Source organism: Pelmatolapia mariae, linkage group LG16_19, assembly GCF_036321145.2.
Source record: "Pelmatolapia mariae isolate MD_Pm_ZW linkage group LG16_19, Pm_UMD_F_2, whole genome shotgun sequence".
NCBI classification, from domain to species: domain Eukaryota; kingdom Metazoa; phylum Chordata; class Actinopteri; order Cichliformes; family Cichlidae; genus Pelmatolapia; species Pelmatolapia mariae.
Window position 1 is genome coordinate 16,727,463 of NC_086241.1, and position 13,832 is coordinate 16,741,294.

Consider the following 13,832-nt stretch of genomic DNA (forward strand, 5'->3'; position numbering starts at 1 on the left):
CAGATATAACTAAAACTATCCCTTGTAACAACCAAGGTATGTAGAAAAGCGTCTCTGAATGCACAACATATTGAACCCTGAAGCAGATGAGAGCCATTCCTGTCACCTACAACACTGAAAAACATTGTCTGGCCCACTGAATATCAGCTTCTGCTGTACTTGGATGGTAGAGTCAGAATTTTGTGTAAACATCTTAAAAATATGGATCCATCCTTCCTTATATATATATACAGTTCAGTCTGGTGTTGGTGTAATGGTGTGGGGGTATTTGTTTAGCATACCAACTGAGCTACATTTAAACATCACAGCCTAAGTATTGCTGCTGACCATGTCCATCCTTTAATGACCACAGTGTACCTGTGCTTCCAGGTGGATAACGCACCATGTCACAAAGCTCAAATAATCTCAAACTGAGTTAACTGTACTCAAATGGCCTCCACAGTGACCACATCTCAATCCAACACAGTACCTTTGGAATGTAATGAAATGGGAGATTCACATGATGAATGTGCAGGTGAAACATCTGCAGAAACTGTGTGACACCGTCATGTCAACATGAACCAAAATCACTTAGGATTGTTTCCAGCACCTTGCTGTGGACCCTGTGTGCCCACAGAGTTAAGTAAAAAAGTTAGCTGATGCCTGTGTCACATGCACCTGTCAAATAACTGCTGTGAACTGAGGAGCCAAGAGCTAAGTAAGCACGTAAAAGCACATTACAAGTAAAAGTAGGCAGGCACAGAATCTGCATTAATATTTGAATTTCAAATAGAGAGCCGACATAAGGTGCACAGTGTAAACAGTGTCGTGGGAAACAAAAGGCAGAAGTGCTTAAGAAAAATAAGTCTGATTGATAATCGTGACATGATTATCAATCAGACCCTCGTGCTTTAAACTTAGGCACAATTAACACAATTACCAGCTATAATTAGATTATAGCTTATATGATTCTAACATGTACCATTTGATATTAAAGACATTAAAATGTGCTCCAGAAGTTGTCATTCTACCGTGTGCTGCTACGTACATTAGCTAGAACTGGATTCTTTTTTCCTAATCTCTATGTTTACCTGGGAAGGTGTAGGTCAGAATTTTCATATTTTTAGTGGTATGAAGCACGTGCCAGTGCTCTTGTATCAGGAGAATAGAACAGAATAAAGCAAGGAGCTGCAGGAAGGAGGCTATCAATTTTCATCTGGTTTTCTGCTTATTGCGCTATAAAGCCTACCCTTCAGTCATATCTCACCTTGTAACAGGACAAAACAATTTTATTCAGCTGTACAGTATAAACATGTCAAGCAAAGCTGCACAATATTACACAACATTAGATTTATGTCCAGTTGCACACATGTTCCTGTCCATACACACAAGGGAAAAAGTAACTCTGTCAATATATGCTGAATATAAATATGAAAATACTTCAAATTACATGTTCGTACAGGATACAATTGTTCACACTCCAAAAACAAACAACAAGAGAAAGGCAGAACAAGCTGTAAATGTTGTCAGGCCTGTACAGGAACTTCAAAAAACAAAGGTGAATGTGATCACCTGAGAAGTGTAGCTGGTAGAATATAAGGATGGGTCTTTAAAGCATACTCAGCTCAATGAGGCGGCCTGCGAACACCGCTAATGTGCCAATTAGACACACAGCCATAAAGACACAAAGCAGAATGTGATCCAACACCATGGCCACAAACTTCCACTCTTCAGCAGCCTGGAAAAAAGAACAATAGAGAAAATGTATCAATTGCAAGACTCTAGATTGGATTTTAGCAACATATTAGCAACATTTTTTATTATAAGGATGGTTACACTGCTGGATTCCTCATCTGATTTCATGGTTTCTGCGATGTATTTGACCCCATCAATGGCACTGCGCACATCAGGATTCTTTGTGATGGGTGAGTAGTAGGGAACAGCAGAGGCCTGGTTTCCAGAGATATCTGAGATATCAAAATCAGCTCCATAGATGGTTTTTATCTGCTTTTCCTTTCCCGGGCGTTTCATTGTTGAGAAGAACATGATGTTGGGAATGGTTTCGATAAAAACCTATCATGAAGGAGACGACAAATGTGTCAGTGAATGTGCAATACCAGAAAAGATGGACAAAAAGGAGAAAAAAAACATTTTAAGTCTGTTACCACTAGATGGCAATATAATGCAGGAGAAAAACTCAAGCATGCCTCGCTTGAGCAAATCTACTCCTTTAGTTATTCAGCTCCAATATCAAAATGTAGTCTTTTGCTTTCTTGTGCTCACCTTGCGGACCCAGTGTGGCATTGTGTGAGTGCTCGGGGAGCGGTGGTGGGTGTTGATAACAATGACAGTGATGATGATGGATGCAATGACAAACACCATGGTGAAGAGCATGTACTTCCCAATGAGTGGTACAGCGCTAGAGGTAGATGGGATCAGTTCCACAATGACCAGCAGGAACACAGTCAGAGACAACAGGACAGAGATGCTGAGGGTCATCTTCTCACCTGGAAGACACCATTATAACTTTCACTCTTTCTTAGTTTGTGTAAAAATCAGCATGAGGTATAGAAATTCAAACACAGTCAGCTGTTGTGTAAATATTTCTGGTCATGTGACAATAGGGACTTATTAATCAAAGAACACAAAATTGCCTATTAAATTATTTCAGTTCAAATTCCATTTCTCAGTATGCAGTTTTGATCAGCACATGATACGTAGACGTTCATCAGATCTTTTTTTTCTTTTGTTTACTATTCTTGACCTCTTCAGTAGTCTAAAAATAATTCAAATAAAAAGGAAAAGGAAAGAAAATAATTTAATTACATTCTTAGGAACTATGATGGTAAACGTAGGGACACCATGTTTATGCCATAACTAATCCCCGATACTCTGAAGGGTTGATAACATGTTTAGACCATAACTTGACCTGAAAAACATGAACGTATAGGTGCAAATGTCGTGCAGATTAAACTGCATGAACATGCAATCTTATTTAACTGCCACAAGGGAGGGCTGTTTCCTGAACCCCATCAGCTAACCAGGAATTGAATTTATATAGGAGCACATTTGCACTGTTCACCCAAATAAGCAAATCAAATCCAAACAATGATAGGCTACTTTTTTCCTCTTTCATAAAGCCAGGAGTATAAAGAGATTTTGACACCATTTCACATGAGTAAAATGTGAGACATGTTCTTTTTTTGGGGGTTGTTTTTGTTGTTGCTCAGTAAGAGCATTTATCCCAGGGAGGGCATCTTTTTTGGCACTAGCATCTCCTCCACACTCTCCTGTCAGCAGCCATATCAGAAACAGGGATCAAGTGATGTATTATACATTAAAGCAAAGGCCTGCTTTCAGACATGACAGCACAGAGGGACTCTGGGTAATGAAGCAGACCGACACACTGGGAACATGGCCAGATGTGCACATAAGCTGTGCAGTTCCTGAAACAGCCAGTGTAGAGACACTTTGGACTGACAGGCAGCATTTAACTATTTCTCCAACACGGTTTCAGTTGATATCATAATAGGAAAGCCAAATAGTGGCCATGGTCTAATTTTGACAATTTGCATCGTTTGCATATATGTACACATACACAGGAAACAGTAAAAGAGCTGGCTTTGTCTGAAGCTCAAGCAAATGTACTTAAACAGATTTGAAAAACGTGATTAAATAACATTTTAAATGTTTCCTTTTCTAAACAGATTTTTTTTTAGGTGAAAATTGCAATTGTCTATGCAATTGTAAGGTTTTAAGGTTACTGAGGTTTTACAAGTACTAGTAGATGGAGTTTGTTACCTTTGGACATGTTATAAATAGCTTAGCTTGTAGACTTTATTCTAAGCTAGCTAACTGGCTGTTCCTTCCAGACATGAAAGTGGCATAAATCTTTCTGTCAACCTCTTGAAAGGAAACAACATACCATTTTTCCAAAGAGGCTGAAGTATTGGCTCGCAGTTAATGATTCTCTTTGAAAATATTTGAAAAGCATACAACAAAAGCAAAGCTCGAGATAAATCTAGTACTATATTTGTCAAGATTGTGAGAAACTTCCTCAAGTATATTAATGTATATTAGTATATCAAATTACTTATAAGAATTATGGTTTATATCCTTTTTAGTGAGAGGATGTGTTTAAAACTTTCTGTATATTATGATCTATGATAGATGTTTTATTGTTTTGTTTACTTTTTTCAGTGTAAACATACCAGAATCCGTGGGAAGATAAAAGACAAGGCCAGTGAGGAAGGAAAAGAGCATGCACGGGATGATGACATTAACAATGAAGTACAGAGGAAGCCGCAGCATGAGGAAATGGTAGGTGATGTCCAGGTAGGGGGTGTCTTGGCAGCAGGCGTAGTACACCCAGTGCTTCCAGCCACGGAAATCCTTCATCACCCATTCTCCGCTTTCCATAAAGTGGCTCAGATCTGGGCGGTCACTGTCCTGTCAGGAAATATGAATATAATGATAAATATTCCTATTATGTAAATTTTCTAGAGAAATGTAAAGAAAGTTATAAAGAAAGTAAAATCAGTAAGCTTTAAATCTGCTTTCATTCTTTTTGTCTGGTTGCAAAGAAAGTCAGATTGTAACAGTGTTTTTGAGAAAATAACCCTGCGTTTGACTTGATAAATAATCTCATGAATTTATCATCCTGCTCGCTAGGTTTAAGTTTTTTTCAATGGTGGTGAAGTGGTTAGCCCTGCTGCCTCACAGCAAGAAAATTCCTGGTTCAGACTCTCACTTGTGCTCTCTCTGTGGAGTTTGCCTGCTCTTCTTGTACCTGAATGGGTTATTTCCAGGTTCTCCATCCAATGACAAGCATGCTTGGTTAATTAGAGATTCTAAATTAGCCATGGAAAAGAGGTTCTTTAGGGAGGTATTAAATAAAGAACCCTATGAATGCATGATTAAGTACATTTAACTGATTGCTTTGAATGGTCAGTAGAAGCTGATAAAGCCTAGAAAATCACTATATAAATGTCGATCCATTTCCAATTGAATTTGTAAAATATGGGTGCTAGATATAGCGAAGAGAGTGTATTTTAAAGCATGGCTGTGATTGACAAGTGGCTATAATGTGGGCATACAGAGTAAGCACCTTCTCAGTCTGTTGCATCTTAGCCTGTATTTTGTTGTAGTAAAAAACTAACAGATTGATTGTTCCAGTTTGTTCATTTTAAGTTAAGCTTGTATTTGTATCATGTGCACTTTGCTAACCAAGCTAGTTAGCTAGTGCTAGCTGATTAACTCCACACTCTTGTCCAAGTAGTACATCTGGTTTCTTAAGCAAAGCATGGTTAAAGTCAGAAATTGAGGCTTTAAAACAGCAGTTAATAAATGAATGGCTGATGTCATAGTCACTCTGTCGATCCTTTATATGCAATTCATGACTTTTCCTAAAATTTAGTTGGCTAAAATTGTAGTTGTCTACAAGCTTATCAGAAAGACTAGAAGGGGAACTTCTTGCCTATCCCATGCCAGTGTAAATAAAGGAAACTAAATTATTTACATGTTGTAACATCGTTTTTGTGTATGTACAAATGACAGCTTGAGTTCTTGTGTCAATTAATAATTTTGTCTTTTATTCATGCAAAACAGAAGTTGTCATTTGTCATTATTTTGTAAGTTTTGTGTACACTTTTGGTTTTTTTGGACTGAGGCAGACTAATTGAGAGTGGCATAAATCTCCTCAACTAACTTTAAGTAAGAAACAGACTGTGATTGGGTTAATATGTATTACGGGATTGATGACGACCAAGTTCCCATCGTAGGTCCAGGTACCCAGCTTCATGCTGCAGTTCTGGAGGTCGAAGGGGAAATGCAACACAATAATTTCACAGTAGCTTTTGAAGATGGCGGGTGGGTTCCATGTGATCATCCCAGTGTACTCCAGCAGCACTTTGGTCTCATGAACAATGGCAAAGTCACCGTCGGCACTGTGGGTACAGACAAGCACAGGCGGCATCAACACAGGAGATAATAAGTTAAATGTTCACGCAGGGTGACATCAGCGCTTGAGGACAGGGTGCAGTTGGCACAAGTTGTTGTGGCAGCAGAGCTGGTTGTCAAGGGAAAAAAACAGCAGTGTGTCAATGCAGCATATGGCACGGGGGTGGGGGGGTCTGCTATACAGAGGCCAAATTTAGCACAATGAAATCCAAGCTATCACGTACTACATGCTGCAGTATAGAAATGTGTGATCCAAAATATCACTGATGAGTGTGCTGATTGTTTTCTTGCAGTCAGAATTTTCAGGTCAAGCATAATTTTATTAAGGAAATTATTTTAGGAAAAAAAAATATATACATGGCATTGGTCAGTTATAGCTTGAATACATACTTGTTGTAAAGAACCAGATCAGGACGCCAAATGTCCCTGGAAGGTACTCTGATCTTTTTGATGCCACCATAATCCTCTGGGTTCCACTGCAAGTTCACATCTTTCCATTTCTGAAACACAGAGAGGGACAGCCAGGACAATAGTTTATACTTCAAAAATAGCAGCCAGTATAAATGGTTCATTTAGTGGAAAAAACAGAAAACATCACAAAAGCTGTTAATGAGTCAAAATTATAATCATCATGCTGAAAGTGGACACAATGATGGTGAAGCAAGCCTGAAGTAATGAGGGACAAAGTATTTTGCACAATGCTTGGTGGACAACAAACTATCTTGAAGTAATCAGTAATGAATCAATAGTTACTGTTCTGTGATTTCTGGTGTTTGGATCATAGTTTATCATAAACTACTTAGAAAAGTGGGAGTTAATTATAGACTAAACATAATGATGATTTGTTATTTCTCAGGCAGTTCTCGTGGGAATGATTGCTGTCTACTTTTGAGGTTTTGCAGACATGTGATCACTAACCATACAATGTTAACCAGTCTTTTCGGATGTGTGACAATCAAACATTGTAGGATCAGGTGAATAAAGCTCTAGTCACACAGGCCTATAGACTGGTCAGTGATCAGTCTATAGGGAGCCTGTCCTGAGGGAAAAATTTGTATTCCCCAATCGATTGTTAGTGGTTAGTGGTCAGCAGCCCTACAGGCCATCGGTGTTCCTGTGGCGACCATGTGTCGGTAGGGAAAAGTCCCAGCCAGCTGGGAAAAAACCTCCTTGCATTTGCCTTGGTCGCTAAAATATAGCTGTGGCCCTGGTTTGAAAGGAAGTGATGGATTTGCCCTAACCCTGTCCAGCTACTAGAGGTAGATGGGTCTATCAAAATATCCATAGTATTAATACCAATGCTGGTTATGGTATTGTATCGATACTAGTGTGATAGGATCAATACTTTGTTTCTATCTTTTAAGGTCAATATGTAGCCCATTGTCCTGGGTCAATTAATTATCTTTTGGAAACAAAAAATATAATGTACCCCAAACAAGTACTATAATTTAAACAACAGAAACTGATCCAAAGGGTTTTAGAGACAGGCACATTTATATTCCAGCTCTCCAAAAGAGTCAGATTGATACCAAAATTTGCAGTGTTGTAGAGGAGTACCAGCTACTCTGTGCTACTCTACCATTGTGTTTCTTCAAGCTGGCAGCATATAATAATTCGAATTCAGATTGCATGAAAATACTAATACAATTTAGTGCATGAAAAACTGCTTAGTTTGCAGTATTGTGGTTAAGTTTACCATCATGCTATGTTGAGCTGGTACAGAGAAGACTGTGGTGTTCATGGTCAGTTATTGTAAGGTTACATTGAGTGTAACAGACATCAGTTTAAGCTGAACTGTAATTCAGTTAAATCCACAAAGAACGGTAAGCCTCAGAAAATTCACTTCAAAAAGGTCAGAATTTTTTTTTTTATAGATTTGTGTCTCTTTTTTCCTCCTCTTCCACACTGCTACAGCAGCTGTTAGGACCCCCCCCCCACACACACACACACACACACACACTTTAACCCGTGGTGAGCAAGTATTGATTATTTGATTATTTACCTCATGTCTTTTTCTGATTTTTTTTGGTTAATCTGTCTTTTTCTGAACAATACTAGAGGAAGTAATAGTATAAAATATAAAATAGTATAAAATCCTGGGTTTATTTGGCAAAAATCACCTACCAATGAATTAAAGGAAGTCAAAGTCAGTGCAGCCTAATATTTGACTGAGTTTGGCCTTTTTGTTGATACCAGAAGTGACTATAGAGGAGTACCTTCCTTCTCTTTTATACACGATAACACAACAAAAAATTAACAAACCTGTTTCAGTCGCACATTGCTGGTGACAATCTGGTTAACCTCATCCTGTGGATCCAAAAAATGTGTTGTGTTACTCATACAGAGATTAGCATTGTGTGACAACAGTGAATCTTATGACAGGTGATATACTGCGAACTAAGACCTCACCACACTGATGAGCTGAATGAGCTGAAGACCCACAGTAACGTTCACTTTGTCCTTGAAATGACTGACAGGACGGACAACCTTATTGTAACCAGTGAAAAGGGTTTTAAATAGAAGTGTTTCTTCCAAGGAGCCCCAGGCCGTGCCTGAAACAGACAACATAGTTGCTTTGTGATGAGTTACGTTTGGAGTCATTTAAACAGTGACATCACTCTTGGTAGCTCTCCTTGAGTGCTGGAAAATCAGATGGTTTTTAAGAACACCTGACACTTAGGGTGACCTAAATTAGTGTGACTGGAAAACAGACGTGATAATGTAGGTGCAACATGTTTGTAAAATTAGTACACGGCAGTGTGAAAATAAACTCTTGTTTCCATGGTGTGTAGTATCTATAGTATGTGTGCTGCATAATTCTTAAAGTGCTGACATGAAATTTTACAATGTAAAATAGACTTTTACTTGATATATAAATAAAACGTATACATGCAGACTGTCAAAAGAAAGTACACCTTTTAGTTCTAAGGGTTTTTGTATCTGGACATTATTTTTTTTCCTTAGCAGGTCTTGAAGTTATTTAAATATTACCTCAGATGAACTACAGACATAAAAATATATACTGTTCTGTTATTTATTTAACAAAAATTGAGTAAAAATGCAACATTTGTGAGTAAAAAAACTAATTATACTGTGACTGGTTTCATAGGAATTAAGAGGGTAGGTAGCAGCCGGGTGCTGCTAGTAAAATGCAGTTGGTTAACTAATAATCAGCAAGTGTGAGCACCTTTATAAAAGCAGAAGTTTGGGCATTTTGCTGTTCTGGGACATTCAAGTGTGTTTTAATAGAATGCTAAGGAGCAAAAATCAGCAGTGGACTTAGGAATTGCGAAGGAATTGTTGCTGGCCATCAATCTGGGAGAGGTTATAAGGCCCTTTGTCAAACAATCATCCACCATTTAATAGTGAGAAAGATTGTTTGCAAGTGAAAAACCAATCTTCCCATGAGTTGATGTCCCAGCAAATTCATCCCAAAGTTAGACTTTGCAATGCACAGAGAACTCTACTGGCCTGTGCACGTTCAATTTCATTTTCAAGTTCACAACAGTACAAGTTAACAGTTGCTTGTTTGGAAGGTTTGCCAGGAGGGAAAAAAAGGAACATGACAGCAGAGCCAAGGTTTGCAGAGTTGCATCTGAACAAACTACAAGACCTCTGGGACAACATAGAAGACTAGTGTGGAGATGTTTGGCAGTAATGCACGGCATCACACTGAGCGAAAACTAAACACAGCGTATCAGCACAAACTTCCTCCAACTGTTAAATACAATGGTGGAGTGGTGAGGAGGTGAGGACAGGCTTTGGACACCTCGGGCACTGAATCTTGGATTTTACTTAATTTTTTTACGCATTGCTTCTGCATTTTGGCTTAGTTTTTGTCAATATATTTGTGTCCTGGAGACATAGGGACTGCCTGTAGTGTAAACACAACAAACAGTGTGTACGTGCAGAGAGTTTAATTTTGGCAACACTTCATTGAAACATGTGATGGCTCTACTGTGTGGGTTGTTAACAGAGATATTCTTTTTCCCATTTTCCACTACGCATCTGTCACAAGCCAAAGCAGGACCTCCTTTCATTTCCCTTGACCTTGAAATGAAGGCCATTTTACAGCAACATGTGGTTTGAATGCTTGAATGATTCTCGGGACATTCAACACAGTAAACTAAGGGATTGCCTGTCTATAATTATGCAGATGACTTCATGTGGTGACAGGCAGATGAAGGGTTGAAACGCAGAAGAAAAAGCCTCACTGTACTTGGCCTTGCAAGAGAGCCAGTTTGTACAAAGCTTAAATTTGCTCATTAGTTGTGTTCTGTGAATTGGATCAGATTGCACTGACCTCAGAGAAGTTTCTGTAAATATAATTAATAAAGAGTTTATTTGTATTTTTATTTATGTATAATTATAACTGATGTCTGAAACATTTAATTAATGTAAAAAATGCGAGTACACTATGTCAAAAGTGATCTAGCACACACTTTCTTTAGTTTAGAACAATTTCTTACCTGTTAGGGTGACTAGATGAAAAACAAAAATCACAACATTCATTGTTGCGAGTAAACTCAGGCATCCAAACTAAGATCCATCTTCGACACTTTGCCTGTTGATGACTCGAGAATTAAAACGCGTTGAACCATGTAAAAGATTCTTTTAGCGCTGGCAAATGACTTACTGTGCAACCTTCAAGCTCTCCACTGGCAGCCTGGTTGTTATTGTCGCACAGTGGATGTGAGAGACTGCCTGCCAACGCTTGTCATTTGAGAGCGACACAACATATAAGATCAACATACCACAGTAATCCACCCCTGAAATATCGTATCATGAACTTGGCCACACACAACCTCTAGGTGCAAAGACACGGAGCATGCTTTCTCTGTGCGTTTTCTCTTTCTAATAATCTGTTATTGAAGCTTTGAAATCCTTATCTTCAGACCTGTGTAAATCAAAATGATGTCTCCACGTTGATAAATCTGTCTTTATGAGTTTGTGCCACAGGACAAAAAAAACAAAAAACAAAAACAAAAATTCAAGTGTGACAGATGATTTTAATTGGTTCAACATTACAAGATGTTTCAGCTGGCCCAAAAAAGCATACAGTTTTGGGCCATTCAATCTCTTTATATTTTGCTTCCATGGAGTCTGTTTCTTTTAATTTTTTAAAAAGTGATCTTTAGCAATCGTTCTCCAGTTTTTCTTTTGGACATCGGTTGCTTTTTTGCTCATTTTTAATCCATTCCTTGCATGTGACCATTCTTAGAAGAATGCTTTTGTTTGGTTGTTAAGCCACTTAACACTGACCTGTGAATTAATGCAGCATATAAAAAGCACCTAACCCAACGGATGAACCAGTGTTGTGTCTACTCATCACAGAACCCATTTTAAATAGTATCTTTAGCTACGTTATTTCAAGCAGCCTGTCACAAAACACATAATATGTTCCCATTTCTTTAACTGAATCTCCAAAAGGTAATGCCCAAAGAGCTGACAACTTGGCATATCTATTGTGAGCAGAATCAACTTTCTGGGATTTCCTTACCTGGATGATTGAACATGCATCAAGATACAATGGAACACCATTCATCATAGACTGGCCTCCCCAGAGCCCAAATGTCAACATTATTGAAGCAGTGTGGGATCATGTTGATAGTGAATGGAACAAAAGGCAGCCAACATCCAAAGAGGAGCTTTAAATGTCCTACAAGGAGCCGGGAGAACTATTCCTGAAGGCTACTTAAGGAAATTACAAGATGGCTTGCCTCAGAGAGTTCAGGCTATGTTGTGGTCATGCTATATGGTATATTTCCATTTATGTTTGCATATTTTTCATACAACACCACTGTACATATTTTCTATTTTGATAGAAAAATATGAAGAAATTAGGGATAACTAATTATTATGCGTACATTTTCAATGTTGCTTTTTTCTGAAGACTTGAGCAAAATGGTCATTGCAAGTGATCACCTACAGCTCCAGAGAACAGGGCCAAAACCAAGTATGAGTAAAAGTTCCAGGACACATGAGGCAATGCTGAGTGGTGGCCAGGGGTGGCTAGTGCCACAAAAGACTAAATATGGCCACCACTCAGAATAAAGTGCTGCTGGAGGGGTTAAACTCATCAAACTTACAAAAGTTACATCCAGTTACTCGCTATTACTGTTGTTGCCATGCAGACACATTGTCATTGTCTTTATACTCCTTTGAGTAAAATGATTAGCCACAAAATATGTGGTGATCTCAGCTTGTCAACCCTATAGAAAAGCATTTTTGGACCTGCCCCTGCCAGAAACACCTTCAGAATGGATCACGTTGTGAGACTGCTTTGTTTAAAGCTTTGTCAGTCCACACTGTGTCCTTTCTAGAGGGCAGGTGTTACACCCACGCATTTCTTTCTTGCTGTGCACTGCCCCATCCTGTCGGGCCAGTGGTGGGTCAAGCAACTCAATTTCCTCACATATCTACTCCGTTCAATCAGCCAACCACTGAACCACGAGCCTCATTCATCTCACTTAAGAACAAATGAGCATTTTGGCAATATCTGAATTAACAGAGATTCTTCTCAACCCTCCCCCTTTGCTCTCCCACCAGCCACTCAGGTCATTTGAATTTACACCGTGTTAGCACCGCTTTGCCTTTTTCCAAGTCTGTCATGTAATGCAGGACAAGCCTTCATTGTATCTGCTCAGTCAGCCTTGTCTCAGTCGGACACTTCTGGTGCATTGTCCAGCTTTGAAGCCTCACAGTACGAGTTGTGTGTTTACATCTGCTCTGTGAGTGATTAAATATTCAGCGAATACAAATAAAAGCACCTATGTAATACCTGCAGGTGGTGGATGAACAGTGGACACCATATTGAATTGTTATGGTTTGATGAACATTAAGAGGATTAGAAATTACAAAGAAAACATTGTGCTTTGTTACAAATTGTGGCAACGTAAATGTAGAAACACTGACTCAAATTTTGCATACACATGATTTTTAATTCAATATGTATTACTCCTGTTTCCATATATTATTGTTATGTGTTAATATTTACGCTTTTACGAGTGAAAAATTGTGTGCATTTGGAAAGCGTATAAATTAAACCACAGAAACAGTCACAGTGTTATAATGTCAAGCGTTAGCCTCTAATTAAAAGGATAAGCATTGCCATTTCAAATTCTGCACTTATATTTCAGCGCTTGTAAATGTATTCAGGTCAGCGTTCAGCAGGGAAGAAAGCATTGCCATCCAGTTAAGAGAGAAAGGTCAGTTATCTCATGGATCACAGCCTTTCAGATTTCTCATGCTGTGAATAATGCACATCCAGTGCACAATACATTTGGCAGACGCTGCTCTAGCATGGTGTTATCACCACATCTGACTGAGTGATAGAAAGCTTGATAGCTTTATTTGTGCGGCTTACCCTCATTCACAGTACTATGATATATTTAAAATGGCTGATAATGGTAGGGGGGCACTAAACGGTTGGATGAAAATCCAATTTTGCCACACAATCACCGGAGACAAGTCTGAATTTAGCTTACATTAACTCAATGTGATGTGGCCACAACACCGGAGTGATTAAATGTCAAGCAGTGATTGCTTCTCAAATGCTTAGTGGTGAAATTTGAGGCACAAAGACCTAAATGGAGGGAAAGGCTGGAAATGAAGCTGCAGACAACATAGAAAACAATACTACAGTCTGAACGCTCACGTGTCCAAGGCTAGAGGGAAAACACATTTTAAAATCACGTGGAATAAACACGCTTTCCAAACAACTTCAATTTATTCTCTGAGCCTCAGTAGTATGAAACCCTGGTCATGTAATGAGCCACTGGTGACGTGCATGACTGGTTCTTGGAAATTGCATGGAAGGACATAACCTGTGGGTAATTAAACTCAAAATCCACAAATTTCATGTGACATTGTTTGCACATATATCCAGTAATTAA

At 38.7% G+C, this 13,832-nt stretch overlaps 1 protein-coding gene across 1 annotated transcript; it reads right to left on the reverse strand.

The window, feature by feature from the left end:
* Window positions 1-1,588: 1,588 nt before the first annotated feature.
* LOC134644455 (acetylcholine receptor subunit alpha-like) lies at window positions 1,589-10,462 on the reverse strand. The gene is made up of 9 exons (XM_063497522.1): window positions 10,407-10,462; window positions 8,347-8,489; window positions 8,200-8,244; window positions 6,328-6,437; window positions 5,729-5,924; window positions 4,191-4,428; window positions 2,263-2,486; window positions 1,816-2,052; window positions 1,589-1,717 (listed from the first exon to the last, which is right to left on the reverse strand). The coding sequence occupies exons 1-9, from the start codon at window positions 10,447-10,449 to the stop codon at window positions 1,589-1,591; spliced, it is 1,365 nt and encodes a 454-aa protein (XP_063353592.1). The 5' UTR covers window positions 10,450-10,462.
* Window positions 10,463-13,832: the final 3,370 nt, after the last annotated feature.

Excerpts from the sequence above, each read along its gene's own strand:
- LOC134644455 (XM_063497522.1), bottom strand. The coding sequence starts at position 10,449 with ATGAATGTTGTGATTTTTGTTTTTCATCTAGTCACCCTAACAG. Across the intron at positions 8,490-10,406 it reads TCATCTAGTCACCCTAACAG|GCACGGCCTGGGGCTCCTTG; the intron begins GTAAGAAATTGT and ends TGTCTGTTTCAG. Across the intron at positions 5,925-6,327 it reads GATCTGGTTCTTTACAACAA|TGCCGACGGTGACTTTGCCA; the intron begins GTATGTATTCAA and ends CTGTACCCACAG.